The sequence below is a fragment of the Bos grunniens genome, chromosome 1 (genome assembly GCF_055505025.1).
Source record: "Bos grunniens cultivar Pamir isolate PY7600 chromosome 1, Bosgru_T2T1.0, whole genome shotgun sequence".
Taxonomy (NCBI): Eukaryota; Metazoa; Chordata; class Mammalia; order Artiodactyla; family Bovidae; genus Bos; species Bos grunniens.
The window spans coordinates 45,690,354-45,711,327 of NC_141165.1; the positions used below are offsets into that span (position 1 = coordinate 45,690,354).

The window sequence follows — 20,974 nt, forward strand, 5'->3', positions numbered from 1 at the left end:
AACAGCAAGCGGACTGCGGCTTGGGTTTCCATCCAAGGCCGGCTTTAGCGGCTGGGGGTGGGGTAAAGCGCCACACGCCCTCGAAGCCAAGCCGGCTGCGGGGTGCGGAGGCGGGACAGGGGCAGCTAAGCTAGTTGCCGCCGGCTCCTCCTTCCAAGGGCGGGCCAGAGCGGGGTGCGGGCGGGGCTATGAGCCGCAGGCCCCGCCTCCCTTTGGGCGGGCAGGCTGGAGATCGTGGGTTTCTTTTCCTGGAGGCGGGCCTCGGCGGTGGGGACTGATCTGGAGGCGGGGCCGGACGCCGAAGTCCCCTCCTCCAGAGGCGGGCTTATTCGGTGGCTGCCGCGGCAGCTGCGGGTGTCCGCCGCTCGGCAGCCTAGCCACACGGGCTCTGGCTCCTCCCAGTGGCCGGCCGGGGCGGAAGCAGGAGGCGGGGGCAGCGTGCGCGCTGCTGGTCTGCTCTCCCGCGGCGCTGGGGCCCGCGCTCCGCGGCTGCTGCTCTACTCGGCGCTTCGCAGGCAGCTAGCTGCTCTCCGCGCCTCTTGCTCGCCCGTTCCTCGACCAGGCCTTCTTCTTAGTCGTGGTCCGTGGCGTCGACCCTCGCGGCCCTTTCCCGCCCCGTCTTATCTCTGGTCGCCGCCGCCGCGGCCCCAGCCCCGATGGCTCTGTGCAACGGAGACTCCAAGGTCAGTCTCTGGCGTGGGGGCCCCCTGCCTCACCGCTTCCGGACAGAGGCAAGGCTCCGGGGCCGGGGAGTCACCGCGTGGGGCCCTTCCTTGCTTCCTCCCCCTAGCCCGCCAGCGCAACCCTGCGGCCCGGGCAGCGGCGTGTCGGAGAGCGGGCGGTCGGGGCCTGTGGCTTGCTTTCTCCTCGGGAGCGGCAGGTGCTTTGTTGATTTTTGTCTGCGTGTCGGGGTTCCCGCGCCCGCCGACCTCCGGGCGTCGGGGAGGGCGTCAGCTTTCCGCGGCCGAGCCGCTGGCCCCCGCCTCCCCGGCGTTGCTGTGGGGCGCCGAGCCCGCGGAGGGCGGCCCGAGGGTGGGGGTAGGGAGGCGAGCGGGTGTGTGTGTGTGTGTGTGTGAGTGTGTGTGTGTGTGAGTGTGAGTGTGAGTGAGGGGGGCTTCCTCAGCCCTCACCCCGTCCCTTCGGGAGCCGGGGAGCCTTTTGTGGAGCTCTCCGGGCCCACCGAAGGCGGGGTAGGGTCAGGGCCTCGCGTGCGGCGTTCGAGCTGGGCCGGCCTCCGTCTTCCCGCCACCCGGTTTCCCGCCTGCCTTCGGTGAGGCTAGTCCAATTCCCCCACGTCGGCCTTGGGGTCCGGCGCGGCGAGGCCGGCCCTGGGTGAGGCCGTGTGACCGTCCACCCCCTCCCCGCACCTCGCCGGTCAGCGGCCCCCCTCCCCCCCTGTCGGATCCGGTGGCGGGAGGGTCGCTCACGCCGTCCCCTCCCCTCCCCCCCCCCCAAGTCTTCCCCAAGGAAAGGAGCCTGTGTCCAGCCCCGCCCACTCCTTATTTTGCACATTGGTTGGCGGTGGGACCGGCGCCGGGCCTTGGGAGCCCCCTCACGTACGCCGGCCGCCGCCACCGCGCCCTGGGGTCGGGGAAGTCCCGAGTCCCGGGTGCTGGGGAAGTTAACTCGAGGTGCGGAGTGGAGAGAGCAGTTTGGGCCGCCGCTGCGTTTCTCGTCACCTCCGACTCACTTTTTCTTTAGACCCTCTTTTTGTCTCGCTTCCGAACTGAGCACCTTCGCTTTCACTTCTGTGTTAAAATTTTCGTTGGCCCGGAGTTCTTTCAGACCCGCACAGCCCATGTTGTCCGCGGGAAACTGCGCGGTTTTGAATCGGGATTTAGACTTAAGCCAGGTGTGCCTCTTATATACGCTGTTTAGGGCCTGGCTACGTTTCATTCAAGGTGTGTGGAATTTTAGACGTCAGATAGTGCCTTTTCAGGCAGCATTCTCTTATAAAGATGGTGCCTCGTCACATCTGAGCCCTCTCCGTGAATAATTGCTTCGTCTCTAGTAAATATTCAAAAAAGTTATTTGTTGAACAAATGAGTAAAGATTATAAGCTATCTAATAAACTTCTAAACCGGGGAAACTGATGCTCAGACTAGTTGGAACTCTTTCTGAAGGTTTTAAAAGAAGCTACTCTAAATCTTAACGTACAGCTCTTTCGTGTACACAAGTTAACTTACAAAGCATTTTTCTTCTCTTTAATTTTGAGTCGTAAAATCGTTGAAAAGAGTCATCTTTGTGCTGGAAAAGGAAATGACTATTAGGATTCAAACCTAATTTGCAGACTTTGAAAAATATGTGTTGATTTGAAAACAGTATTTTCCAAAATTAAGTGACAGCAGAAAGTTAAAGATTCAGTTTCCAAATTACTTGATTCAGGTGTGAAGAACATACACTATTTTTTCTAGCTGGTATGTTTTTGTTTCGTTCAACTGGAATTTTACAGGGAATCTTACCAGTTTCATATATTTGAAACTCCGGTGAATCGCTGATTACCTTTATTTCAAGGTTGTTTTGTAGTATAATCAAACATGTGTCTTTTCGGTTTTTTGGCCATGCTGCGTGGCTGGGATGTTAGTTCCCAGATCAGGGATCCAACCTGGACCTCAGGCATTGAAAGCACATGAAAGCTAACCATGGTTTTTTTTTTTTTTTTTTTTTAACTTTGCTAACAATTAGATGTCAATCGAATTGAAAGCATTTTCAGGAGGAGCAATCCAGGAAAATAACATTTCATCAAATCTATTATTATTTCATACGCTCCTAAAGAGGGGGAAAAAATCTCTGTAAATGGTGTTGTAAACAGTGATATGTCATTGATCATAAGGAACATGTCAGGTAAAGAGATGTTTAAATATGGGGGAATATGCATAGTAAAGTGGGTTAAATATGATATTCTGATGGTCCACCCAGAAATCTAAGTAGGCATCTATTTTCTATAGCTTACCACTGAAGCAGCTTGCTTTCTGGCATAAAATACAAGTACTGGATCCAGGCTTACTTTGTACATCTGTTGTGCCTCTGATAGCTGTAAGTCCTAGTTGATAAATGAGAATGGGGAAAGAGCTGATTTTGATTCCTGTTGTACATTTCAGTGTTTTTCAGGGTTTTTTCTAAAATAACATTTCTGCCTGATAGACATTAGGGAGAGACCTACCTAAATTCTGTAAAAGTATTTGGACTGTTTTCATTAGTTTTATCCACAGAGTATCATTTTAGAGCTGGAAAGTATCTTCATGTTTTCTAGCTTCCTAAGCTGAAAAAACAGCTGGAATTAGAATCTGGCTTTTCTTTTTTCTTCAGGGCTGGTTAGGTTAAGCATCCAAGGCAGAGAGTATTCTTTTCCTTAAAGACCTGACATAATATTATTTAGTTAAGATCTTATATGAACAAGAGCATAGGCAGTCAGCTCTTCTTTAAAAACTTTTTACAACCATTCAGTGATAAATATGAATATAGCAAATACTAATGACTTTTTTCACTATTATTAAGGCAAGATTGTGAGAGTAATGCTGTTTGAGCTGCTTGTCAGATTTTCCACTTTTGGTCCCATCTAAGCCTTAGACACTTTATTTTGGCTGTTCAGAGTCTTCATTGCTTTTGTACTGGCTTTCTCTCCTTGTGAGAGGGGTCCAGCCACTCAAACTTGCACTGCATGGACTTCTCATTGTGGCTTCTCCTGTTGCGAAGCACAGTCTCCAGGTGCTTGGGCTTCACTAGTTGTGGCACATGGGCTTAGAAGTTGTGGTGCATGGGCTTAGATGCTCGCTGCCTGTGGGATCTTCCGGGACAAGGGCTCAAACCCATGCATTGGCAGGTAGATTCTAATCCACTGTGCCACCAGGGAAGTCCTAAGCCTTAAACTCATTTGGTTGGAATAGAGGTAGGATCTGCCCTACTACTTTCACTGAGATGTTGACTAGGGTATATTGTACTTGGATTAAAGGCTTTTAAAAAAATAAATATTGTTAACTGCATGTTATATAGGATCTTCAGTGATATCTAATGTTGAAAATTTAAATTTGCATTTTAAAATTTGCAAATGTGGGATACTTTGAAAATTGAACAACTATCCTTTATAAAGGTAACCCTATTGTGCTGTGCTTAGTCATTCAATTGTGTCCTACTGACACTTTTCGACCCTATGGACTGTAGTCCACCAGGCTCTTCTGTCCTTGGGATTTTCCTGGTGAGAATACTGGAGTTGCAATTTCTTCTCCAGGGGATCTTTCCCACCCTATAGTACATTTTTTTCAAAGGTCAAAGTGGATTTTTTTTTTTTTCCTTTTCAGATTTCGTCTCATCTGTTAAGGTATTCACCTAGACTAGAAAAGCTGTTACAGACAAAAAGAATGGTGGGTTGTTTTTTTTTTAATTGTTTCTCTGTTCTTAGACTTGAAAGGTTTTAAAATTCCTCCAGGAATTCAGATGACTTTGTCTTTAATTTAGCATGGGCCAACTTGTCAATTACAGATAATAATTGTCTTTTAAGAATTTTTTTAAAATACAGATTTGTCCTATACTTATTCTAATGTATTTGATACTTTTTAAGTCTCTTTAATGAATTATATATTAATCAGTGCTGTTTGGAGAAAGGAATGAATAATTATTTGATATCCAAAATGATGAAATTCTCCTTTGTTACGGGTACTTAAGGGCTTCCCAGGTGGCGATAGTGGTAAAGAACCCACCTGCCAATGCAGGAGATTTAAGAGACAAGGGTTCTATCCCTGGGTGGGGAAGATCCCCTGAAGTAGGGCTTGGTAATCCACTCCAGTGTTCTTGCCTGGTGAATCCCCATGGACAGAGGAGCCTGGCAGGCTGCAGTCCATAGGGTTGTAAAGAGTCAGACACAGCTGAAGTGACCTAGCACAGCACGGTGCTTAAACTATTTTCATGCCTCCTTCTAACCTAAACTCTGTTTAAATGCTCAAAGTGAAGGAAGTCCTCAGGGTTAATACGTAATTTTGAAGCACTTTGTGAACCAACAAAGAACTAATAGAACTTAGAATCTTTTGTGATCGCATATATAGTTCTAGGTGTGGACTATTCTTACTTGTTGTGGAATAGTTTTTTTTTTTTTTTTGTATTTGTTCAAGAATCACATTGGTTAAAAAAATAATTTTACTATAGAAATAGTGTGGTATTAGTTGGTTTTCTTGTTGGCTGACCCTTGCCTGCCATCCCTTCAGGTTAATGGTTTTGAGGACCTAGGAGATACTTTATGTAGTTCGATTTAGATTTATAGACTCGCTAATATGGTCCACTACAACTTTATAGGGAATAAGGTGTTTGTTTATAGTAGTGTGACCATATACTTTTTGTGTAAACTGGGGCACTTGAACAGAAAAGGAGGTGCTAAAATCGTTTAACTTTCTAATAATTGTTGTAAAATATTATCCAAAAAAAAATTTGTTGTGTTGTGTATATCCAATTAAATAAATGGCAAAACTACTATAGTGTAAGTTCAGATTGCTCTCTCTGTACATTTGCACAGGAACACACAGTCTCGTTCCCACACGTATTTCACAAACAGCTGTATATCCCACTGACTCGGCTGATAGAGGCCTGGAGGTCATGTGCATTTTGCAACCTGAGGAATGGCAGTGGTACTCCTGGCAGGTACACCAAGTGGCTGGCCAGAACAGCAGCTTCAGACATTCCTTCTATCAGCACGCATGGCTGGATAGTTAGCTACCAGTAATTGTCAGTGTCCAAGTTCTAAGTGTACTTTGTACTTCGTTTTATCAGGAACATGTCAGGAAAGAGAGATTGGTTCTCAGTGGTTGGCTTTTAGAATGAACCAGAAGTTAAAATGAGAACTCTTCACTGCACCTGCACTTCAACAGAGTACCAGGCAAAGCCATGGCAGAAGGTGGAAGTATAATAAATCCATACTATCTTACCTTAATGCAATTATTCATAATAATATGTTAAAAATGAAAGGCATGCGATATATGTTGCCTTGGGTCGGCCGTTGGAATAACAGGTGTAAATTAAGACAGTTCTGGGCAAACTGGGTCATATAGGCACTTCAGTGACGGAGTACATCATCCTGAATTTGAATTTTGATTTCTCTAGTGACTGTATTTAAAATTTGGCTAAAATTCAAGCCTAATGTGTATACATTAAAAGTTTTGTTTTCTAAATTAGTACCTATTCTAAGAGTTATTCTGAAGTTAAAAATTGAGTGCCAAAATTAACTCTAAACTTTGAGAACCAGCAGTGTTGAAACTGACCAAAAGGTAAAATAATCTGTTCTAGTCTGCCATAACATTTACAGAGGACATTTTCCAAACTTTTAAAACTGCCTGCACATGTGAAATTCCCTATTTCTTTTGTTCATCAACTGGAGAACAGAACCTTTTTCATTCTCAAAACGCATGGAGGTTTATGTAAAGTTAAGTCACCCTCACCTTGTCTGTAATTTGGAGAACTAATTCTTAGCCTCTGAGTGTTATTGTGAATGTAAGCCAGGGACTACAAAATTCTAAAATCTGCTTTGGACAAGTTTTCAGTGAACAGTCTCTAATTTGGGAGACTCTTAGATGAATACAATGATTGTAGATAGATCATTGTTTTTATGTATTACTGGTAAAAGTGAAACATTTTTATGCTGTGATTTTTTTTTTCCCTCCTTTAACATTTCATGAAAAATTTCGAAACAACAAGCAAGTTGAAAGAAATTTTAGTCAGCATCTGTATCTACCAGGTAGATTCTACTGTACAACAGCTTGAGATATGATTCATATACCATAAAATTCACTCCATTTAAAGAGCACAATTCAATAGTTACTAGTATATGCACAGATTTGTGCAACCATCACCACAGTCAATTTTAAAACATTCTCATGATCCCCAGAAGAAATTCTGTACCCTTTAGCAATTGGTCCTCATTTTCCTCTACCCGGCCTCTCCCAGGGTTTCCCAGGTGGCGCTAGTGGTGAAGAATCCACTTGCCAATGCAGGAGACTTATATAAGAGATGCAAGTTCGATCCCTGGGTCAGGAAGATCCCCTGGAGGAGGGCATTGCAATCCACTACAGTATTCTTGCCTGGAGAATCCCATGGACAGAAGAGCCCGGCAAACTACAGTCCATGGGGTTGCAAAGAGTCGGGCACAACTGAAGTGACAGCACTCCCTCCCAACTGTGGGCAACCACTAACCTATTTTCTGTCTCTATAGATTTGCCTACTTTGGACATTTTATATGACTAGAATCTTAGAATATGCGGTCTCTTGTGAGACCTAGCATAATACTTTCAAAGTTCATCCATGTATAACTACCTTATTCCTTTTTATTAGCAAATAATATTCCGTTGTATGGATATATAGTCGTGTCCGACTCTTTGCGACCCCATGGACTGTAGCCTACCAGGCTCCTCTGTCCATGGGATTTTCCAGGCAATAGCACTGGAGTGGATTGCCATTTACTTCTCCAGGGGATCTTCCCGACCCAGGGATCGAACCCAGGTCTCCTGCATTGTAGACAGACGCTTTACCATCTGAGCCAACAGGGAAGTCCCTCCAGTATTCCGTTGTATGGATATAGCACCTTTTATTTATCCATTCATCGGTGGATGGACATTGGGTTGTCTACATTCTTTTGCTGTTATGGATAGTGTTGCTATGAATATTTCTGTATAGGTTTTTATATAAAAATAACTTCATTTCCATGGGTATACCTAGAAGCAGAATTGCTGGGTCATGGACAGAGGAGCCTTGTGGGCTATAGTCCATAGGGTCACAAAGAGTGGGAACATGACTGAGCGCTGTGGTAATTTTATGTTTAACCTTTCGGTGAACTGTCAAACTGTTTTCCAAAGTGGCTGCAGTATTTTACAATTCTGACAGCAGTATATGAGATTCCAGTTTCTTCAAATCCTTGCCAACACATGTCTTTGATTATAACCATCATAGTGAGTATAAAGTGGTATTTCCTTGTGGTTTTGATTTGCATTTCCCTAATGACAGATGTGGAGAAGGCAGTGGCACCCCACTTCAGTACTCTTGCCTGGAAAATCCCATGGACAGAGGAGCCTGGTAGGCTACAGTCCATGGGGTCGATAAGAGTCGGACACGACTGAGCGACTTCACTTTCACTTTTCACTTTCATGCATTGGAGAAGGAAAAGGCAACCCACTCCAGTGTTCTTGCCTGGAGAATCCCAGGTACCTCTTGAGCCTCTTGAGCTGCTGTCTGTGGGGTCGCACAGAGTCGGACACGACTGAAGCAACTTAGAAGCAGCAGCAGCAATGACAGATGATTATGAACATTTTTTGTGTGTGCTTCTTGACCATTTGTATATTTTCTTGGAAGATATGTCTGTTTAGCTCTTTTGCCCATTTTGAAGGTGGGTTGTTTGTCTTTATTGAATTGTAAGAATTCATTATTTTAGTGACAAATCTTTTCAGAAATATGATTTGCAGATATTTTCTGCAATTCTTTGGGTTGTTTTTCACTTTCTTAATGCTGTCTTCTGATGAATAAAAGCTTTTAATTTTGATGAAGTACTACTTATTTTTTTAAAATTTTGTCACTGTGCTTTTGTTGTCATATCTGAAAAATACTTCTTAATTCAATATCATGAAGATTTGTGAAATTGCCTATGCTTTTTAAAAGTTTTATAATTTTAGCTTTACTTAGTTTTATATTTAGGTTTTTGATCCATTTTGAGCTAATCTTTGTGTTTGCTATAAGGTAAAGTACCAGCTTTATTTTTTTTTAATTTGTGACTCTCCACTGTTGGGCTTCCCTGGTGGCTCAGTGATAAAGATTCTGCCTGCCAGTGCAGGAGCCGCAGAAGATGTGGGTTCAATCCCTGGGTCCAGAAGATCCCCTGGAGGATGGAATGGCAACCCACTCCAGTGCTCTTGCCTGGAAAATCCCATAGACGGAGGAGCCTGGTAGGCTGCGGTCCATGGGGTCACCAAGAGTCAGACACAACTGAGCGACTTCACTTTCACGCACTGGAGAAGGAAATGGCAACCCACTCCAGTGTTCTTGCTTGGAGAATCCCAGGGACGGGGGAGCCTGGTGGGCTGCCGTCTATGGGGTCACACAGAGTCGGACACGACTGAAGCGACTTAGCAGCAGCATAAAACAATAGAAATGAATCACTACTTTATTTGGTACTACAGTTTGAATTTTAAATAAAAAATAATTGGATAGTAAAGCTGATTAAAATAAATAGAATTTCAAGCATTGTGGATTTAACAAGAGTGGGTGTTTTAAAAATGCAACCTTGGCATTGGTATACTATTTTCATATGAAAATTGTTTTCAAGTATTATAAAAGAAAACTTCTATCAATTTGTCTGTGAGACATATTATTATGTCTAGTCTGGTATCTCTTTGAGTTCACCAGGCTTGGCCTTCCAGAGGTTATTTTATAGTGCTTCTAAGTGGTTTCTCTTTCCTGATGTAGTTCCTTCATTCATTACCCCCTTACAAAAAAAAAGTATGGAATTATTTTAACCTCTAAAGGCAAAGATTCAGTGTAATATGTATTTTGAAGTCATGGTCGTAGAGAACTAAGCATGATAATAACCATCTTGTACAATTTCTCATACATTCTTACATATTTCTACTATAAATGGCCAGGGAAAGCAGAATCATAATTTGCTACTGATTCATAACCTGCCATGAATGCTTTGCTGTTAGATGGTTTTTTAAAATTTGCTTTAGGTTGATTTAGAAACATTTTCAGAAAAACAAGTGATGCCTACTTCTTGCTCAAGAGTTTGTGGGTGAGCTCAGCTGAGCTCCACTACTCTCATCTTTTGCTTGGACCAGTAAGTAGCTCACAGCATTTTCATGATGATGACAGAAGCACAGGAAACAAGTGGAAACATGAAGATGGCTTAAGGTTTGGCACATTGTCACCACTGCCCTCATTACAGTGGCAAAAGCAGGTGTCAGGGTTGAGCCCAGTGTCAAGAGTATGGAAATATATTCTGCCTATAATGGGACAGACTGCAAAGTGACACTACAAAAGACATGATTATAGGGAATAGTGAAGAACTGGGGTCAGTGTAGTCTGTTGCATATGGAAAATTTAAAAACATGCACAAGCAGAGCAAAGAGTATAATGTCCCGTCATTCGGCTCAGCAGTTATAAACGTTAGTTTTCCTACAGATATTTACTTAGTGCCTCATAGTAAGAGTTGCATGTATCTGTAAATTCCATCAGTGGTTTCTTAAGTCAGTCTCCCAAAGCAACAGAAATAATAACAAACTAATGGGATCTAGTCAAACTTAAAAGTTTTTGTGCAGCAAGGGAAACCATACACAAAACGAAAAACAGCCTACAGAATGGGAGAAAATATTTGCAAACAATGCAACTGACAAAGGCTTAATTTCCAGAATATACAAATAGCTCATACAACTCAGCAAAAAAAAAAAAAAAAAACCCACCCAGTTGAAAATTGAGCAGAAGACCTAAATAGACATTTCTCCAAAGAAATGGCCAGTAGGCACGTGAAAAGATGTTCAACATTGCTAATTATTCAGTTCAGTTCAGTTGCTCAGTCATGTCCGAATCTTTGTGACCCCACAGACTGTAGCATGCTGGCTTCTGTGTTGATCACCAACTCCCTGAGCTTGCTCAAATACATGTCCATTGAGTAGGTGATGCCATCCAACCATCTCATCCTCTGTCGTCCCCTTCTCTTCCTGCCTTCGATCTTTCCCAGGATCAGGGGTTTATCCAGTGAGTTAGTTCTTCGCATCAGGTGGCCAAAGTATTAGAGTTTCAGCTTCAGCATCACTCCTTCCAATGAATATTCAGGGCTGATTTCCTTAAGGATGGACTGGTTGGATCTCCTTGCAGTCCAATGGACTCTCAAGAGTCTTCTCCAACACCACAGTTCAAAAGCATCAATTCTTAGGTGCTCAGCTTTCTTTATAGTCCAACTCTCACATCCATACATGACCACTAGGAAAACCATAGCTTTGACTAGACAGACCTTTGTTGGTAAAGTAATGTCTCTGCTTTTTAATGTGCTCTCTACGTTGGTCATAGCTTTTTTTCCAAGGAGCAAGTGTCCTTTAATTTCATGGCTGCAGTCACCACCTGCAGTGATTTTGGAGCCCAAGAAGATAAAGTCTGCCACTGTTTGCACTGTTTCCCCATCTATTTGCCATAAAGTGATGGGACCGGATTCCATGATCTTAGTTTTTGAATGTTGAGTTTTTAACCAACTTTTTCACTCTCCTCTTTGACTTTCATCAAGAGGCTCTTTAGTTCTTCTTCGCTTTCTGCCATAAGGGTGGTGTCATTTGCATATCTGAGGTTATTGGTATTTCTCCTGGCGGTCTTGATTCCAGCTTGTGCTTAATCCAGCCCGGCATTTCACATGATGTACTTTGCATATAAGTTAAATAGGCAGAGTAACAGTATACAGCCTTGACATACTTCTTTCCCAATTTGGAACCAGTCTGTTGTTCCATGTCCAGTTCTAACTGTTACTTCTTGACCTGCATATAGATTTCTCAGAAGGCAGATAAGGTGTTCTGGTATTCCCATCTCTTTCAGAATTGGCCACAGTTTGTTGTGATCCACACAGTCAAAGGCTTTGGCATAGTCAATAAAAGAGAAGTAGATGTCTTTTCTGGAACTCTCTTGCTTTTTTGATGATCCAACGGATGTTGGCAATTTGATCTCTGGTTCCTCTGCCTTTTCTAAATCCAGCTTGAACATCTGGTTCACGGTTCATGTACTGTTGAAGCCTGGCTTGGAGAATTTTGAGCATTACTTTGCTAGCATGTGAGATGAGTACAATTGTGCAGTAGTTTGAGCATTCTTTGACATTGCCCTTCTTTGGGATTGGAATGAAAACTGAGCTTTTCCAGTCCTGTGGCCACTGCTGAGTTTTCCAAATTTGCTGGCATATTGAGTGCAGCACTTTCACAGCATCATCTTTCAGGATTTGAAATAGCTCCACTGGAATTCCATCACCTCCACTAGCTTTGTTCATAGTGATGCTTCCTAAGTCCCACTTGACTTCATATTCTAGGATGTTTGGCTCTAGGTGAGTGATCACACCATTGTGGTTATCTGGGCCATGAAGATCTTTTTTGTATAGATTTTCTGTGTATTCTTGTCACCTCCTAATATCTTGTGCTTCTATTAGAAGCATTCTGTTAGAAGCATGTTAGAGGCATACCATTTCTGTCCTTTATCGAGCCCATCTTGGCATGAAATGTTCCCTTGGTGTCTCTAATTTTCTTGAAGAGATCTCTAGTCTTTCCCATTCTTTTGTTTTCCTCTATTTCTTTGTGTTGATCACTGTGGAAGCCTTTCTTATCTCTCCTTGCTGTTCTTTGGAACTATGCATTCTTATCGGTATTTCTTTCCTTTTCTCCTTTGCCTTTAGCTTCTCTTCTCAGCTATTCATATTGCTAAAAATAGAATTACCGTATGATCCAGCAGCCCCATTCCTGGGCATAAATCCAGATGAAGCTCTAATATGAAAAGATACATGGACCCTGTGTTCATAGCAGCACTGTTTACAATAACCAAGACATGGAAGCACTCTAAATTTTCATCAACAGATGAAAGGATAAAGATGTGGTTATATGTACACAATGAAATACTACTTAACCATAAAAGAATGTAGAAGTGTTGTTTGCAGCAGCATAGATGCAGCTAGAGATTATCATACTAAGTGAAGTAAGTCAGAGAAAAATACCATACGATATCACTTATTTGTGGAATGTAAAATATGACACAAATGAGCCTATCTATGAAATAGAAACAGACTCACAGTCATAGGGAACAGACAAGGAGGGAACAGACATAGGGAACAGATTGCCAAGGAGGAGTGGTTGGCGGGAGGGGTGCTGTGGGAGGTTGGGGTTAGCAGATGTAAGATGTTATATCCAGAATGGGTAAACAAATATTTTCAATATCCTATGATAAACCATAATGGAAAAGAATGTTAAAAATGATGTATTAATATATATATACACACACACATCCTTTTTAAAATATATATATACCTGAATCACTTTGCTTTATAGGAGAAATTAACATTGTAAATCAACTACACCTTAATTACAAAAAAAAAGTCATGTATGTCTGGTCTCTATTTTTGTAGTTAAGATTTATCAGAGTGTTGCCATCTTACCCATCCATTGTCAAATTTCTCATCAGTCTTTAGTGATTTTAATAGCCAACATCTAGTTCTGTGCTCCTCATAGATCTGCAATAAAAAGCCAGTTTTTAAGAAAGTTTTCAGTTTTGCCATGGCTGCTATCTTTGTAAAATAGAATAAATTTTTAGACAAATGATATTTAAAACTCTTAAGACGTAGACCATAAAGGCTCCAAATTTTTATTATAGATTCAAGGAAATAAAATTGCTGTCAAGTTGTTACATGTTTATGAATGCTTATATAAAATTTATGAATGAACTGCTCTATTTCTTATGAACTGGTGGCAGTTTGCAAACCAGCAGTGGTTTGTAGACTGCAGTAGCTTAGGTCATTATTTTATGAGAGATTACAAAATGGTGATATTCTAATTCTGTTCTTTCTGGAACTATGTATAAAGAACTTTCTTTCATCTGCTAAATGGTTACTTGTGGCCAAGTTGATAGTAAAAAGGCAGAAGGCATGCTTGATTCCTTCCCTAACTTTCACCAGTTTTGTTCATAGGTTTTTCAAGTTCTAATAACTCAGGATTATTTTCAACAAAGTAGTTCAGGCTCATGCTACAGTAGAAAGGGCAGGATTAGAAAGGAGGTTGGGTTTATTAAGTATAATAGTTGCATCTTGAAAAATGGTCTGTGTGCGAAATAACTGAAATTAGGACATTCTACTGTTTAAACTTTAAAGTTTTTCTTAGGAAAAATGTACAGATCTCTTCTAAGCTAAGGTGACTTCTTAAGAGTATTTTAGAGGTAGTAACTAGAGACAAAATTGAGTCTGTTCACAAACTCGGTATATTTAAGAAGAGGTAGCTGTTTGATTATCTTTCATCTCTGCATGGGAAGTGTTGTTATCTGAGATCATCTTTAGTATACTGATAGTATGTGGAGATGAACTGAAGAGGGACAGTGATGTTTGGATATATAAATCTATATTCTAGATCGTTGTTTCTTTGCAAAGAGCCTTTGGTTCTTGTTCATGTGAACAGGCTACGCACACTTGAGTCACCATTCAAAGAAGTATTTTTTTGTTAAAATAGTAGATCTCAGTCATAAGTCAGAGATCTCAGTACAGAGTTAGTCAGGAAATCTAAAGGTCAACATTTAAAAAAAAAATTTGAGGAGTGTAACTAAGTAGATAATGAGACTGAACATGGTTCAAAACTTTTCCTTCTGATATTTTAACGGTATGACAACAGTTGTTACTGAATGTTGTTTGTGTGTGTTTGTGTAAATTGCTGACTTTTAGAAGTAGGATGATTTGGGCTAATTAATAATGGTTTAGGTTTATCTAGAGATACCTTTGTTCCTCAGTTGGCTAGTGCTTATCATCAAATGGGAGAAGTAGCTATGGTAAAACTTAAGGATTGAAAGAATCATGAGGTAAACAATAGTGTATTTTGATTTTAGCCAACAGTACCAAGTTTTATTAATTTAAAACTGGCTACATAAATGCTGTTTGTCAACCAAATAACATTGCTATAACTTTCTGCAAAAACTTCATTGAAATCCAAGGGGAAAATAGTTGATTTAAAAAGATTTAAAAATTGGAATTACCAATTGTGACATAGGAGTAAATTTTATTTCCTCTGAAGTTGGAAAAGAAAGATAATAAACAGTTGTGTGTTTACTTTCTTACCCAGTGATCATGTGTCTCAGTTAAACCCATTAAACTATATTTGGCATTATAACTATATTTACCTAAGAAGTTAAGTTCTCCAGAAACTTCCATGAATAGAGTTTGTGTTTATGGGGTCTGTTTGCTGTCTTTTAAGTGGGTGCTAGTGGTAGTATCTGCCCCATGGACCATACAGTCCATGGGATTCTCCAGGTCAGAGTACTGGAGTGGGTAGCCTTTCCCTTCTCCAGGGGATCTTCCCAACCCAGGGATCAAACCCAGGTCTCTTGCATTGCAGGCAGATTCTTTACCAGTCGAGCTGCCAGGGAAGCCCAAGAATACTGGAGTGGGTAGCCTATCCCTTCTCCAGTGGATCTTCCTGACCCAGGAATCAAACTAGGGTCTTCTGCATTGCACGCGGACTCTTGTCCAGCTGAGGTACCAGAGAAGCCTGAGTCCAGACTAAACTGCTTTTTGATTTGTTGATTTAGATAGTACATTCAGACTGTGTTCATTATGCTCTGGGGTGGTGCTTGCTTGAACTTGAAAGGAACTATTAGTACATTTATAGATAGGGGAGAAGAGAATTTGGAATGACTTTGAAAAGTCAAGAGACATAGTTTATTCAAAAAAAGATCAAGTTGTAATCAGAATTACTATAAATTGGTCGGTAAAGGAGAATAAATTAGAAGTGATATGGAAATGATAGTAGCAGGATCGCAGATAACATGTAGAAACAAAGTAGGAATGTTGAACAACCACTAGCTTGAAATATCAGTAGGGAAAAGTGTTTCCTCAGTGTATGAGCTCATTAACAAACCAGGAGCAGTAAAAGGCTAAGATAACACTATATGTCACTAGGGACTTGTATTTCACAAACGTTGTGAACACTGAAAACTTTAAAACATAGTAATTTATTGAAATATTTGTTGAGGAGGCCTATAGGTTGCATACTTAGATTAAACAAGATGGAGAAAAATAAATACAGACAAATTGAGTGATCAAAATGATCAAAAGTTAGGGATCATAATTTAGGCAATATGAGACAGTCAATGCTAAGTGAGCATTGCTTGAACAACCAAATGTACATACAGTGTTGCGTATTATTGCATCAAAGCATGGTTCATGGCTTCTAGATTTTTCTTAGGTGTATGACATTGTTTCCTAAAGGCATTTTATACATTTATTATGTAAAATGAGCAACGGTGTAATTGTCACTTGTATTCAATGATTGCACCTGGAATTTTATATATACATATATATTTTTTTCTGGAGAAGGCAATGGCATCCCACTCTAGTACTCTTGCATGGAAAATCCCATGGACAGAGAAGCCTGGTAGGCTGCAGTCCATGGGGTTGCTAAGAGTCGGGCATGACTGAGCGACTTCACTTTCACTTTTCACTTTCATGCATTGGAGAAGGAAATGGCAACCCACTCCAGTGTTCTTGCCTGGAGAATCCCAGGGATGGGGGAGCCTGGTGGGCTGCCGTCTATGGGGTCGCACAGAGTCGGACATGAGTGAAGCGACTTAGCAGCAGCAGCAGCATATATATTTTTCAGAGACTTAGACTTTTAATTTACTCTTATTTTTAATAAAAACATTATTTATTCATTTGGCTGCATCGGGTCTTAGCTGCAGCAAACAGGATCTTCCTGTGGTGCACAGAATCTCTAGTTTCGACATTTGGGCTGAGTTGCTCTGTGGCTTGTGGGATCTTAGTTCCCCGACCAGGGATCAAACCCATATCCCCTGCATTGCAAAATGGATTCTTATCCTGACTTAGACTTTAAATTTTTTTTTTTAATTTTATTTATTTTTATTTTTGGCTGTGGCATGTGCCATGTAGGATCTTAGTTTCCCGACCAAGGGTTGAACCCATGCCCCCTGCAGTGGAAGTGCTGAGTCTTAACTACTGGATGACCAGTGAAGTCCCTGGACTTAGCCTTTTTTAGAAGAATCATATACTACTTAGGTATAGAGAAAGGATATCTATATATCTATTTATATGAAATAAATTGGTTTTCATATAAGTCAATTCAGTGTGAACTTTCTTCACATTTAGCCTGACTCCTCAATTACTTTTTGACTTGAGTTGTCCAGGTCTTGTTTTTCTACAGATCTTTTGTTCCATCAAGAATTTTGATGATTCATTATTTCTTGTGAGTACTCAATTACATCTGGGATTTTTTTCCAGACCATTGACAACTCATTCTGGGATTCTTTTTTTTTTTGCTAGTACTTCCTTGTTCTTACCAGAAGATGTCAATGGAAGTTTTCAGATAATAACCAGAACTCAGTCCTTCTTCAAATGGTTTTTTTTTTTTTTTTTTAATTTTATTTTATTTTTAAACTTTACATAATTGTATTAGTTTTGCCAAATATCAAAATGAATCTGCCACAGGTATACATGTGTTCCCCATCCTGAACCCTCCTCCCTCCTCCCTCCCCATACCATCCCTCTGGGTCGTCCCAGTGCACCAGCCCCAAGCAACCAGTATTGTTCATCGAACCTGAACTGGCGACTCGTTTCATACATGATATTTTACATGTTTCAATGCCATTCTCCCAAATCTTCCCACCCTCTCCCTCTCCCACAGAGTCCATAAGACTGTTCTATACATCAGTGTCTCTTTTGCTGTCTCGTACACAGGGTTATTGTTACCATCTTTCTAAATTCCATATATATGCGTTAGTATACTGTATTGGTGTTTTTCTTTCTGGCTTACTTCACTCTGTATAATAGGCTCCAGTTTCATCCACCTCATTAGAACTGATTCAAATGTATTCTTTTTAATGGCTGAGTAATACTCCATTGTGTATATGTACCACAGCTTTCTTATCCATTCATCTGCTGATGGACATCTAGGTTGCTTCCATGTCCTGGCTATTATAAACAGTGCTGCGATGAACATTGGGGTACACGTGTCTCTTTCCCTTCTGGTTTCCTCAGTGTGTATGCCCAGCAGTGGGATTGCTGGATCATAAGGCAGTTCTATTTCCAGTTTTTTAAGGAATCTCCACACTGTTCTCCACAGTGGCTGTACTAATTTGCGTTCCCACCAACAGTGTAAGAGGGTTCCCTTTTCTCCACACCCTCTCCAGCATTTATTATTTGTAGACTTTTGGATTGCAGCCATTCTGACTGGTGTGAGATGGTACCTCATTGTGGTTTTGATTTGCATTTCTCTGATAATGAGTGATGTTGAGCATCTTTTCATGTGTTTGTTAGCCCTCTGTATGTCTTCTTTGGAGAAATGTCTATTTAGTTCTTTGGCCCATTTTTTGATTGGGTCATTTATTTTTCTGGAGTTGAGCTGTAGGAGTTGCTTGTATATTTTTGAGATTAGTTGTTTGTCAGTTGCTTCATTTGCTATTATTTTCTCCCATTCTGAAGGCTGCTTTTCACTTTGCTAATAGTTTCCTTTGATGTGCAGAAGCTTTTAAGGTTAATTAGGTCTGATTTGTTTATTTTTGCTTTTATTTCCAATATTCTGGGAGGTGGGTCATAGAGGATCCTGCTGTGATGTATGTCAGAGAGTGTTTTGCCTATGTTCTCCTCTAGGAGTTTTATAGTTTCTGGTCTTACGTTTAGATCTTTAATCCATTTTGAGTTTATTTTTGTGTATGGTGTTAGAAAGTGTTCTAGTTTCATTCTTTTACAAGTGGTTGACCAGATTTCCCAGCACCACTTTTTAAATGTTCTGCTGACTGAAGTGTTAAGGGGTTGCACTTGCTCAGTCATATCACTAGAAATAAAGAATCACTACACTTTCTAGGGATCTTAACTCATAGACTGCATAGAGAAATGATGTACTTGAGCTACATCAAGCTCCAGCATGTCTATTCTAGATGACTTTCAGCCAGACTCACCTGTATTTCTTTCTCTGAACTCTTGGGACATCTTTCTGCTCTAAGGCAAATTTCCTGAGAGATTCCTGGAATCCCCTTTTCTTTAGAGGATTTTATGTCAGCTTATATGTAACTATCACCGTGGCAGTGACAGCTTTGTCACTGGGCAAATGGAAAATGTTAAGATATAGCATGATTTCGGAGATGTCTGATTTCTTTTAGTGACATATTTGAGATCGATTCAGAGGACAGTTATACTTACTATGTGGGACTGTAGAGAGTTTAAAAGAGCAGTTTAGGCTTAAGTGTAGGCCAAGGCCTCACAGGACTTGTATTTTGGACCTTATTGAACTTTATTCTAAGAGAGAGTCACTATAGGGTTTTAAGCAGGGGGAAGACTTGAATCAGATTTTTTTTCTTTTAATCGCAAAATCATGTTAATCAAGTGATCAAAGTCAGTATCACCAATAATGGAACAAAATGACACTGTGTCCTTGCCATTGTATGACATCAGGAGAAGGCAGTGTAAAATCATCACCAATGTAAACTCGCTGCAAGAAAAAAAAGTTTCTCTAGAATCTAATCATGAAGTAGGAAGCAGATCCTGGTATGGGTCATTCTACAAAAAGAATTTAAAAATTAAAAAAATGAAATATCTGAAATTTAAAAAATGACAGTGTCATGAAAGATCTTAAAAAACTGAATAATTAGGTTAATTGTGGGAAGTGTGTGGTCTTTGATAAGAGTTCTGGAATTAAAAAATCCTTTAAAGTATTTGTGACATTTGGGAGAATTTGTATATAGATACTATCAGTGTTAAATTTCTTGGATATGAAAATAGTATTGTAGTTATGTAGGAGAATGTCTCTGTTTCTAAGAGGTACATGGTGAGAAATAGCTTGGAGAGTGAAATATCTACAATTTACTTTCCAGTTGTTTAGGGGATAGAATGTTACTAATGTTATATTTAGGTGGAGGATGCTGTTAACTGTACCATACTTTCAAATTTTGTAGGTTCAAAATTTTTCAAAATAAAAGGAGGGTATAACAAGTATATGGTGAAGTCAAGAGCTAGAATCTGACTCTTTGATTTAACCCTTTAAGTTGTAGGTTCCAAAGTAATTGAGCATTGTAAGTGAGGTGATGGTCTCTTGTAGAAAAATCTTTAGTGAAGTTGATTCATCCAGAATACCTGAGATGTTGGATAATTTTGTCAAGAAACTGTACTATTTTTTTAGTTATAGGTGTGGTGAGATTAGATAGATAAATGTGTTCAAACTTCCACTAGCCTTTTGGTAATGAAAGGATTATTCTGAATAGTTGAGATTCTCAGATCACTAAAATAGGTGTTGGTGAGTGTTTTTAAAATCTTTCTTAACCCTAAAACTTTCTAATTTTAACAGTTGAAGGGTTCTAATTTGAAAGACCTTTTAAAGACAGCTACTTGGCTATGGTTTTTCCAGTGGTCATGTATGGATGTGAGAGTTGGACTGTGAAGAAAGCTGAGCACCAAAGAATTGATGCTTTTGAACCGTGGTGTTGGAGAAGGCTCTTGAGAGTCCCTTGGACTGCAAGGAGATCCAACCAGTCCATTCTGAAGGAGATCAGCCCTGGGATTTCTTTGGAAGGAATGATGCTAAAGCTGAAACTCCAGTACTTTGGCCACCTCGTGCGAAGAGTTGACTCACTGGAAAAGACTCTGATGCTGGGAGGGATTGGGGGCAGGAGGAAAAGGGGACGACGAAGGATGAGATGGCTGGATGGCATCACCGACTACATGGATGTGAGTTTGAGTGAACTCCGGGAGTTGGTGATGGACAGGGAGGCCTGGCGTGCTGCGGTTCATGGGGTTGCAAAGAGTCGGACACGACTGAGCGACTGAACTGAGCTGAACTGAACTTGAATAAACTTAGTACTGATGAAATTCAGTTTCAAAAATGATTTATAAAATAGTACTTTTCTCAGACACAAACAGAACATTATTTTACTCATGTAAGAAAGCTTTTTAAAATAATAAAGCTTACCCTTTTAAGTACCAAAATACTAAAGAATAAAATAACTTTGAAGATTATTTACCCACTTTCCTTCTGCAGTGCTAATTATTTTGGGGTTGGAAAAGCTTACATTTTAGTCCTATCTCTAGGCAACCGACATTTTCTTCATCTGTAAAACAAATGTATTACGAGTAAGAAAGTACGTAAGACACCTAAAAGAATAGGTATAGGCTGTTACTTCCCTTTTTTTGCTTTATTTAAAAAATTTTCATTGTAACATAAGACACATATCAAGAAAACTACATAACAGATGTGTAGTTGATTGAATTACGTTTTTACCCAAAATAGTCAAGATT

At 40.6% G+C, this 20,974-nt stretch overlaps 1 protein-coding gene across 4 annotated transcripts in view; it reads left to right on the forward strand.

The window, feature by feature from the left end:
• Nucleotides 1-422: 422 nt before the first annotated feature.
• The window catches only part of GMPS (guanosine monophosphate synthase), a 70,631-nt gene continuing 50,079 nt past the window's right edge, over nucleotides 423-20,974 (forward strand). The window contains exons 1-2 of one of the 4 annotated variants that reach the window (XM_086391455.1): nucleotides 423-683; nucleotides 4,299-4,361. In XM_086391455.1, the coding sequence (XP_086247581.1) occupies nucleotides 657-683; nucleotides 4,299-4,361 (90 nt within the window). In that variant the 5' untranslated portion in view covers nucleotides 423-656. Of the gene's footprint in view, nucleotides 881-4,298; nucleotides 4,362-20,974 lie in introns of all 4 variants that reach the window. The other 3 variants (XM_086391475.1, XM_086391447.1, XM_086391466.1) reach the window with 3 other exon arrangements.